This window comes from Epargyreus clarus, unplaced genomic scaffold (assembly GCF_041222505.1).
Source record: "Epargyreus clarus isolate Ecla_fem2 unplaced genomic scaffold, WU_Ecla_fem_2.2 ptg000014l, whole genome shotgun sequence".
Lineage (NCBI taxonomy): Eukaryota > Metazoa > Arthropoda > Insecta > Lepidoptera > Hesperiidae > Epargyreus > Epargyreus clarus.
In genome coordinates this window covers 7,571,468-7,583,533 of record NW_027332222.1, presented here as the reverse complement: position 1 = coordinate 7,583,533, position 12,066 = coordinate 7,571,468, and the positions used below count along the sequence as shown (strand labels likewise).

Below are 12,066 nucleotides of genomic sequence, written 5' to 3'. Positions count from 1 at the left end.
AATGTAGGAATTCAAACTCACTGTGGAATAATCAGCTATGTATAAGATGGAATCAAATATATCTTAATAGAGAGCAAACGAACTTTATCAATTCATTTTCAAAATTGAATAGCGGTAATAACTCGGCGCATAGATTGAATATTAAGACCAGGAACAGACCGTTATAGATAAATCTCGTTCGCAAATTGTAGGAACCTTGATCGGAGCTAATCGACGGGATAACAGGGGAATCCTGCTGTAAGATTTATTCCTTTAATTTGACTGAATTGACCTATAAAATGTTTAAAACATCATACATTTTAATTTATTTCCCGACTACAAAAGCTATACGTAATAGTCGATTCATAATATGTATTTACGTAAAATGCCTAAAATATAATCACCATACTAAATTCCCAAGCCGTCATTTCATTTAAAAATACACCACTGCTGGTATATTTATGATTAGCAGGTAGATCATTACGCATGCATAGGCGAACACAATTTTGGTATTCCTGGCTCAGAATTAGCATATAAATAGACCATGGGACTAAGGCTAAATATAGGAATAGTTCATTTCCTAGTATTTATATGGATATTGACACTGTTTTACCTTATATCTTTTGTGCGCTGTTGGTAGCCTGCTGTGGTATGTCTTTACCAGCACTTTGACGAGTATCATCTCGTTTTGATGGTTACAAGCTATTCAAGCCCAATTTAGTCCAATAATAGACGTTCGTAATAGACGAAAAACATAAGATATAGGCACAAAATACGATCAATTTCATACCCAATCAGTGTTGGCAACCGTACGATAATTATCGTACATGTACGATAATTTGATACCACCGTACGATGTACGATTGCGAGTCATTATCGTACGCAAATGTACGATAATTGGCTACTTGAAAGTTTTTGGGAAACTGCTTTAATGAATTCATAAACGTATGATATATGCATTTCATTGATAATATTTTCGAAAAAGGTATTCGAGTACTTTAGTACTCATATAACGTGCTTTGCACAAAAAAAAAAAAAAAAAAAAAAAAAAAAAAAAAAAAAAAAAAAAAAACGCCACTCACAACACAAAATTAAACAACTTTTTACTTATCGAGTATGCGAATTTATGTAAGTACTCGAGTACTCACTCGAGTGGACGCGTTCTTATGAAATGTACGATAATTTTTCGCCAGATACGATAATTTTACGCCCCTGGTACGATCAGCGCCATCTCCCAGGTTGCCAACACTGTACCCAATTCCTATTTTCACACTTTTACTTAAATAATAAATCCTTTAATATGCCAGAATCTTTACGAATCACTACTCGGTAGTCGCCATGGCTGAGAGAGTTCCTAATAGATAAATCTTGTTCGCAAATTGTTCTTGACACCTTGATCGGCGGAATGACAAAGGAGAAATTGTGAGAATTAATTCGTCTATTCCAATTGAGTCGTCATCACTCGATAAAGTATTTTGACAGTCGTGAGTTAAATCTGATGAAGATTTCTATAGTAACTTGGAATAGGCCCAGTTGCTCGGGGCCAAATGTTGCTACTTTACAACACTTTGGTTTAGTTTTATTATTTTATTCATATAAAAGTAAGTAATCAAACAACGCTGATATAACGTATCTGTATGAATCCATATAACAGGGTTCTAACTCTTTAAAACATAAAATAGAGACTGAGATTTCTAGATGAACTTACAAGAAACCCATAATAGCGTGATATTTGTTAATGAATGTTAACATTCCCAAATCACATATTCGTTTATATAAAACGAATTTATGCAGAGCAATTTATGTAACGTTAACTCTAATGCTAAGCACGTCTTCCAATAGGATACCTTAGGATACTGTATCAATTCGTTTAGTGAATAGGTATAATGAATATAAGCAAAGCAGAAACTTACAAGTGTACATACCCGTGAATGTGGCGCTCGTGGTGCGATCGGCTAGGTCGGGGCGGGCCGGCGCGCCGCCGCCCGCATGCTATCAGCTGGCCCGCGCGGCCATCTTGCGCGCGCGCTCCTCCACTCACCGCTTTGCGCCTGCGCAACGAATTTTATCAAGTTCACATTGATTCTTGATATAACTGTATAGTTTCTATATTCGTTATACATTGACTGTATAATAAGTACCCACTTATCATAAAGAATAAACTGACTAGATCTACCCTTAGAGATACTAATATATCCACTTATTCAGTACGTTTACAGGTATACCACTAAGTTTATTTTCAGAATAATGTACATTTAATATTAAGCTAATTTCTGAATAGGCATAGGAATAAATTTTGGTAATTCGAACAAATGTAGATATTATTAAATTGGCTAATAAAATTACAAATTCTGAATATTCCTTTATGTTCCAATAAACTAAACCTCTGTTTATTTTACTATATACTTCAATTTCTAATAACACAAAAATATATAGGTATGTATGTATGTTAATAATAACGATATTTATATAGAACTTGTTCTGATTTTGTATACTGGCACATTTATATATAGTTTATACCTACCTAGATAGACCGACCACGACTGAAGCAGCAATTTGTCTTTGTTCGCAGTCTGAAGTAAAAATGTTTCAAAAAAATCTCATAATTAGCTCTTCAAAACTAGGTCAAAATGGACTTAAAACGAGTTCTAAAGTTTTACAGAAGTCTACAATACGTAACCACCAGCGACCCGTAATTTGTAAAGATTTAAAACATTATTATGTTATACAGTTTATAGAATAACAAAATTGTACGTTTCACTTTATAGTCTAAAGTTACAAGGAAACAAAATCATTTAAAATAAATTTAATTTCATAATCTACTATATCATAAATTAAAAGTTCATAATATATGGATCGGATAACAATATTTTATCAAAAGTAGTAATAAGTAATTCTCTTTATGCTTATAAGATATTCGTTACATCCATCGTATCGTAATTACTTTAATTAATGTACAATATTTATTCTCTTTGCTTTTCATACCGGCACGACATTCGCGGCAAAGGTTGACCAATCAATTGAACTGACTTTTGAGTCATTTTTATAAGTAAACGACTATGTAGTTTCATAACTGTTTGAAGGTGGTACAACCCTTTGTGATTCGACCCCGGCAGCACCGCCGCTACTCCTTTTTCTACCTAATAACAGCAGTGTTAGGCGCTGTTGTGTTCCGTTTTGAAAGGTGTGGTAAGGGAGGCAGACTTTTCCGAGACGTTCCAGCTTAGTCCTCAGGGGTAACGGCGCATCTGTGGCCGACCTCAGGTATACCCTCTAATCCTATCTGGGGTTGATTACAGATGTCCATGGGCGGCAGTAGCCACTTACCATCAGGTGGACTGCACGCTCGTTTGCTACTCCTATATTATATAAAAAAACAACATCAACTTTGCGTTTCACTAAAACACCTTACAACCACAGAGGCTACCCAGATAACACCTAAGCATAATAATTATCTCATATCTAAAATGATTGTGGTATTAAAATCCTACTCAACACAAAATGAAAGATCCACTACTCAACACGAAGTGACTAAAATTTAAAAGACTAATAACCAAACCTATTCTGCTTTCAATCTGACTAGATAACGTGAGATAGCTAGTTATTGCATAGGAATCAAAAATTCTAATACTAAATTCCCCTTCAGTTCTGACACGTAATATTTCCTATCTTGCGAGCATTTGAATAATTCTCTCGAGATCTGCAGTTATGAAAGCAAAATAATTCATCATGCCCGTTAACTGTAGCTAGGTGATATAGCACAGATTCTTCAACTTTTATTACGGTCTTCCTACTCCATACTGTTTACATCCCCTGTCGTTTATAACCCAGGCAAGATATTTTTTATGATCCATTATATGCAAAATTCTATAAAATATCGTTTATATGCAAAATATGTGCTGCTATTGCACTGCCACCTTTTCTTTTAACATCATTAATGACATTATCGAGCGAGCGTTGTTTATTTATACGACGTAATTGAGTCATTGCGGTTTAAAGACTTGAAAGAAACGACCGCCAACGAAATAAACATCGCGAAACGAAACGTACTTTTTGGAAATGAATAAACATTTGAAATTTCCGACTCGTCCGCTCGCCGACTGTCACGTGCGGAACACTTGCTATTTATTTCTACAGCGACTGCTTGTGACACACGCTCATTCCCGAAATGTTTTCGTTGTTCAGGCGAAGTGTGTCGGCACAACGAGAGATGCCCTGATACGCGTCACATTCCATTTTCGCAGAACTCAACAATTTACCGTACTTTTTCAACCGCTATACTACACGCTCCAAAAACCTTTTCGCCTGTTATCTGGCGAGTGTTCTCGTACTGTCATTTTCTTTGTCTGTTCTTCCTTTTGTTGAAATCATTTTCCTCCTCAATTTATGTCAGCTTTATCCTGATATATCTTACGACTATCGTATTATCATCAGTTCACTGCGGTTCCCAGGCCCATTAAAAATAAATCAGATCGTTTCCAAGACATGCGACGGCATTCTAAACAAACACATGTGTGGTGAATACTTGCAATTGATTTATATGTACGCCTTTCATCTAATGGAACTAGCAAACCAGTATAGAGTCCATCTAACTTATATAATCAACTAAAAGTCCCTCATTAAATAAATGATACTCGTAAATGCGTATTCCTAAAACTATTTTGAAGCACCTAAGTAAGTCAGATCTTTTTTAAGTGTACCTAGTTACAGTTGGCCTAGCTGCCTTTATAGTTTCGCCGAGCTTAATAGCAAGTCAGGATAGAGCTCTACTAGAACAAAAGACCATGATCTGGAACGCCACCAATTATCGGTTCTTTGGTTATCCGCCTTCTTTGGAACCAAGTTAGTCTTACCATACATTTTATAAAATAAATAGAGTAGCCCTACCCTTGTAGCAGCAATTGCTACGAATATAAGGCAGAAAGTAGATCTCTCTCTCTTTGCTACAGCAGATCTACCTATACTAAAATCTTTTATAATAACACATTTCAAAATTGATTTTCGTTTGTTACCTACTTAATTAAGATGGACGTTTGAGTTACAAAATTAAAGAAAAAATATCTTCTTCTTATTTCTACGTTAATTTCAATTTACATTTTTTATTGAAATTATATGACTTTATCACGCTGTAAATAATTCTACTGGCCTCTACGGACTAAAAATGGACGCTTCATTTTGTAGGTACCTAACTTCCGAGTGTTGTTCGATTTCCGTTTGGTGCCAAACATCTCTGCCTGGAATGGACGCCTGGAATGGACACAAAAATGTTGCGCATTTGTGAATTGAAAATAGAAATGTATTAAAAGATGTGGATAACGTATGCAGTTGTGATAATTGTTCTGAACTTTGCCTACGTATTCGTGTTATTGTTTGAATATACATGCATATGAGGAGTAGGTTATAACCATACAGAATTATTGTTTAATTATTTAATGCAATATCACAATTAACTTTGAGGATAATGATAACTTGAACATTCGACTTAAAGTAGGTACTTGTTTTTGATTAGGAAATAAACTTTAGCTTCGAATTTAGTTAATAATTCATTGTATTGCACTCGAATTTTACGGGACGAAGACTTTTTTGAAAATTAAGTAAATAAAATACCTATATCTGATTATTATAACGTTCACATGTTTATTGCTACCAAGACAACATTATTGTTTTTTTTAATTTACGGCATATTTTTGTACCTTTCATCATAATTTTAAATAATTTATCGTAAAAGTTAAACGATTTCATCAATCAAAATCAAATCATCCAAATACGAGCTTTCGATGCAAAATGACCTAAATCGCTTGCAATTCATCAATACCACAGCGCTTAAAGCTTTTGACACCATAATCGCAAAATGAATTTAGTTTCTTTGATATTTTATTTTAAGTGGCAAACAACAATGCATTCCACCTGATTTCAAGTTGTCACTGCTACCCATGGACATATTATGTAAACAATTCCATATAAAACGGCGGTTCTACCTTACCTTACCTTACCTTAGATGTATAGCCACTCTTAAGAAGTGAAATGATCGTCTAATATGACAACTAGCCGGCATCTTGATACCGAAACGCAAATGCTTCAATCTAAAAATAAGGCAGTGCTTCTATAACATTTTGAAATATGTGTTATTTAATATCTACTGTAGAGTATTTATCTACTCTAGAAACTATATCTGCACGCTTCCAAACGCTATAATCTTCTTAACTATCACAAAGGCAGAAATCTTTATTGTTAAATGAGGGAACTCGGCTTCGCAGAAATAACTACTTTACCTACGAGCAATGTTTGCATTGATGTGGTGTAGTTTGAAGGATTTACAGGAAACGTATTATTGAGACTCAATTATGCATTTGTGATCGATTGCAAGAAGCAATAAAATACATCATTTTGTATTTCCATTAAGTCATAAATAAAGTACAATCTTATTTTGAATTCAAATTTCTACCTATATTTGTCTACCTATATTTCAACCTACCTACCTACCTACCTACCTAATTAACAAGAACACACATACCTACGCTTACTTATATTTAAATTTATCATTTAGATTTGTCCGTCCGGAAGAAAATCGAATCCAAAGATAGGTAGATTATATGATCGTGACAATAATATAGTAACCACTATGTCACATGGTTAGTCAGAATGCATTGTCTCTCTATAAATATTGAATAAATATAAAATAAAATGGTTTGGTCAGCTCGTAACCAACATAACATTTATATAACAAGCTTATGGGAGCCCGGCGAGGACACTTCCGCATTTCGCTTAAAAGCTTTCAGACAATCCACTAAACTACCTGCTGTTAGAATCGTGCTCTATGCATTTACCTACTTTAAGTAGTTTTCGCCTGGTGGTCGAAATTTGATCATTAGAGTCAAAATTCGCCCATACCGAATCATATTTTTTTAAATAATCTTTTTGTCTCCAATTTTCTAATAAGGCTTGTAAAGCTAGGTACCAACAACAACAAAACAAGGAAAATCGGCTGATAAACAAACCAGATAAATGTTTTTAACTTTGCCCATAGATATATGATCATTTTGGTTCACTCAACTGCTCGTTATTTTGTTTTAAAATAATTTATTTTAGTGTACAACCACTTAAGTTCTTCACTGACAGTAAATAACGAGCTTATTTATCTTCAAAGTGTAAGTACATTTTATTATTCCTCAGATTATAATATAGGTATACTAACTGTACAAGAAACAATAGGTTTTAAATTACATTCGGATTGTACCTTAAATACAACGCTGTAACAAGAAAATTCGAAGGTTGTGCTTCTTCTAAGCAAATACTTAAAAATGGAATATTTTTATAGTAAAAGAATTTGTGGCACTAAAAATCGAGAGAGGAATCAGCACACGGTCGTTGTAGTCGTCTAGTGGAACACAGGGTACATCGCAGTCGCTAGGTAACCTTGCTCTGCTATTTCCGGTTTGGATGACAAGGACGCCGGTCTAATAACAGTACGGGAGACGAAATATTTTCAGAAATATCTTTCTACTTTTACATAATGGACAATACATAGGACAGTGTATAAATTTCTTTGTTGATTGAACGGCTAAGTTCTGCGTTCGAAACAATAGAGAGCTACGCCGATTTAACAATATTGAAAAAAACTTTTCTATTTATTGAAATACGATCGTATGTATAATGTTTATGTATTGTAATTTATATTTCTTTTGTTGCAGCTTTAAATTTACTTAGATACTAAATTTTATTCTATGAAATTAATATACCTAGAAAGGGAATGTAAATAACAGTTAACTCCATTTTTTATTTAACGCTAAAAAGGGCAGGAGCTAACTATTCCATTTTTCTATTCGAAAATATATCAATTCTTAGCTATAAATGTTGTATTCGTTATATAAAAATAGCTTTTATCTTAATATATACTTAGAATGACATTGGGTAAAAGCAAACCATCGCAATGGTTAATTTATTTCTATAAGAAATACGTAACAATATACATATACTATGTGTTAGGTATGTACGTAGATCTTCTTTGTCAAACAATCACCCTGAATGAACAACACCTGTTACATTACATTTCTATAAAACTAAGCAAGTAAACATCCACATTTAACAATAACGATAATTAGCACCGAATATTTATCTCACGAGAAAGCGACGAGAAAGAAAACGAGAAAATCAGGCGGCGTATTCATTTTGATCAGGGACAACAGCGCACGTGCGCGACTTTATCCCCTCCGGGTAGAGGTTAAAATACAACGGCTGCTCCCCGGGGGCGGGCAGCTTCGTAATTCATTCATTTTTATTCCGAATACCCCTCGCTCGAGCTGTTAACTCACGCAAAATCGTTATCGACGTACAACTATTACCATGCGGAAGAAATGACACATGCAACGCACCAACTTACACATGGATTCACGGTCGCGGCTTCTTTACATCGCGCCACAATCGCCGGTCCCGGGGATTGTTTCACTGAGCTACCGAGTGAGAGCACAAACACTCCGCGGAGGCCCCGACGCGGGGGTCGCGCGAGAACGTGGCGCGGTTCGGGACCTGGAGCCAGCACGAGGGCGTGTTCGCGGGTCGCAGCGGTCGCGGCGATACGCGGCGCGGGTGTCGCACGGACGCGGCGCGGTGCGGTGCGGGTACGAGCGCTCGCACGGGCCAGCGCCGACACACGACAGCCTCCGTCGCAATGACGAAGCGGCCGGGTACGCGCGCGCGCTCTGCGACGCAGCCTCCCGATTCAGTACGACCATCTACGACATCTCACGACCGTGGGGTGAACAAACCCCGCCACACTTCTCCTTCTAACACAGTGGTGAGGTTAAAAAGGATTTAGACTTTCTCAGGGTGTTTTACGGTTGGATTGTCCAATTCCTCGGACGCTTCTAAAATATAGACACTGTAATTATAAGAAGACCAATAAATGAGAACATAAAGGACTTACGTTGATAATATCTAGATATCTAGAGTAGCTTTTCAGACTACTTTGAAAAAAATCAAACCACGTGTAGGGCAAAAACTTTTCCATACACTAGAACTGTATTGAGTTAAATATAACTGTTCAATTTAGCGAATATTTTGTTTAATTACATTTTTATTTGTTCACAAGCTATTACTATTCATTCGTGCGGGCTTTAATAACATTAATTGCAATTAAAGCAAAGTGATAGGTATAATTGATTTGTCAATGGATGGGGCTTTTAGCAATTATCCCACACACTACAGCAGCCGTGGCTGCGTGCATTCCCATCCACTGTTTTACGGACAATTAAGCAAAAACCGTAAAATTTAAGATTAAAAATAATTAAAACGTACATTTTTTTCACTTGTATCACCTACTTCCGTTAATGTATCTTTCCAGAAAGTTTTTCTCCAATTCAGTTTAATAATTTTCCAAAACGTTATTAGGTAAACCGTTATTCGGCTTCGACATCAACGACGTAGGTACTGAAATGCGTTTAAAAAATGAACAATATATTGAAATACACAAACAACACAATTTTATTTATCTGTATACGTTTGCACACAAACCCTTTTGATAGAATAGTTTTACGCTGATCGAAAACGATTAAAATGGTGCAAATTGATATGCCTGGGGAACACCAGATGACGAGCAAAAATACCTCCGTCCCGCCGGTTTCAACTTAGTTTGTATAGAACTATCGCTTTTTCTATTTTCCTCAAAACAAAAGGTAGGAACGTCATAACACGTTTAGAATTCGTGAAACAAACTAAATAAAATTGAACGTAAATTCTTTTCAGGCTTTATATTCGTTTCATATAGCTTGACGCTTACGAAGGTGCCTTGGTAAATTTTAATTTATAATTTGTAATGGTAGATCAGAAACAGCATGTTAATAAGATGTTAATTCCAACATACTTACTTTCTTAAATATTTTAAACGAAATATTACGTATAATATTACTTTATTAAAACGTTAAAATATATCAATATTGTAAAATATTTTTTTTATAATATAGCAGTAGCAGACGAGCTTGCAGTCCACCTGATGGTAAGTGGCTACTACCACCCATGGACATATGTAATCAACCCCAGATAGGATTAGATATTCCACCTCAGGTTGGCCACAGATGTACCGCTACCCCTGAGCACAAAGCTGGAACGCCTCGGAAAAGTATGTCTCCCTTACCACACCCTTCAAAACGGAACACAGCAGTGCCTAACACTGCTGTTATGAGCCAGAAATAGGTGTGGTGGTGGTGCCGCCGGAGTCGAACCACAAAGGGTTCTACCACCTTTAACGTTAATTGCAGTCAATTACAGTAATAACGTTAATTACGTTAACAGTAAAAACGGTATTATAAGAGTTTTTAATGTAGGTAGGTACCTTAATAGGGAAACCATTGATTATGCAGTCGATTTGAATTTAAGTAGCCGATGCCAACATGTATGTCAATCACCCCCAAATAACATGAGAGTTGTATCTAAGCTAGATCATAAAAGCGTTGCAGCCCTTAGGTTAAACCCATCATAGTAGTATGTTTGCATTACACCCTACAAAGCAGAACACACTAATATTACACCGCTATAATAAGGTAGAACCTCGCAGAGTAAATCTCTTTACATGAAATAAAAGCCTTTAATATAGTATTCCGTTTAATCTTCCGCTGAACATACAACTTAAGCAATAGTCCTACCTAGGTCTTCTAGTTAGGTACATCACTACGATTATGCACATTGTTTTGGTCTCGTATTGCCACACATTTGCATTGTCATTTTGTTTGGAGCGAGTCGTCTAACAATGTAACACAATTAAATGTCTTTTCATTAAACATAAAGCTCGCAGTCCAGGTTTATCTAACCGTAAAACGCACCGGCTTAACTAACTACGCTATGACACGATTACTAAAACTACCAGACCTACAATGTAACCGAACTACAATTCCTTTATATAAACATGCCCAAAAGTATCTATACACGACATATGAAAATGCAAATTGTATGAATTCGCATAGTTATAGCTTCATTAAACACATTTTACTTATATTCGTCTCAAAATAAATTCTACCAATATTGATTAACTAGAATTTATAGCTATATTATAATATTGATGATTACTTCTTATTCGATAGTGCTGCATTTGACTCGTCAGCTCGTCACCTATTAAAATATAATATATCGAATCAATATATTACAAAAAAACGAATAACGAAACAAGTTTCTTTATCGTGTCGTTAAGACAGCCGTCGTAGACACAGCGTAGCGCTACGCTGGCGTTCGAGACGCTAAGTTTTTATTTCCCGTAGATTTCTACGAGCAGTTTTGCAGCAATTTGCTAATTCCTCCCTATTTGCAACGACTTTGCATTATCGTTCTGAAGATCTAGAGAAGGAAAAAATGTTAATGTTTTGTCGGATCTGTTTTTCTTAGTGATAAGCCTTAGAATATATCGTGCCTATAATTTTCTTATTGCAAAAATCTCTCTTTTTCTCTCTTTGATATTATCATCCATGAAAAGATATGTTAGAAAAAAATATAGTAGGGGAAATAGAAACGCTTACTTTTAAGTGGTTTGCCTTTTTTCAGTCGTTCTACTTTAACATGATAGTACACTTCGTAGTACAAGGTATAAACCTATCTTAGCACTGACTAAATGCTATGCTAATGCTATTGCTACATTGCAGTTATTTTCGTTTGAAGAATATTTGTTTAAGGCGTTCCAACATAGACCTCAGTAGAGTAGCTAGATTCGTGTCATCAGTCCCAAATAGAATTTTCCCAAATAGAGTTCATAAGCGGTAATGATAATTAAAAAAAAAGTAAAACTAGTAAGGATTAATCAGGGAGATAAGAGTAACACCACACTACGCATACCAAGCTCTAACGTAAAGCAGTTTTCGCGTGTCGGCAGCGTTTATGACGCGAAAAACCCAGTACTTAAAGAGTAGAAACTTATTTGTAGTTGGCTTCAGGTAAAACCTCTATTATCTATATTGAGTTGCTTAGATATCTATGGGGGACAGAGACTTGCCATACCACATAACATCACAATATAAGATGAATTAATTCACTACAAACTAATATTTCCGCGGCAAAAAACAATGTCTTGAGTTTTCTTCAATTTGATTGAAGTTGAAACACCACCAT

General features: G+C 35.5%; 1 protein-coding gene across 5 annotated transcripts in view; it reads right to left on the bottom strand.

Annotated features, from left to right (window-relative positions):
• Positions 1-8,500, bottom strand: part of LOC140747400 (cyclic nucleotide-gated channel alpha-3) — a 155,037-nt gene extending 146,537 nt beyond the window's left edge. For 4 of the 5 annotated variants that reach the window (XM_073079831.1, XM_073079833.1, XM_073079832.1 and 1 more), the window contains exons 1-2: positions 8,360-8,500; positions 1,893-2,030 (exon numbers count right to left, since the gene is read on the bottom strand). In XM_073079831.1, the coding sequence (XP_072935932.1) occupies positions 1,893-1,902 (10 nt within the window). In that variant the 5' untranslated portion in view covers positions 1,903-2,030; positions 8,360-8,500. The remainder of the gene's footprint in view (positions 1-1,892; positions 2,031-8,359) is intronic. The other variant, XM_073079835.1, reaches the window with a different exon arrangement.
• Between the last annotated feature and the right edge of the window lie 3,566 nt (positions 8,501-12,066).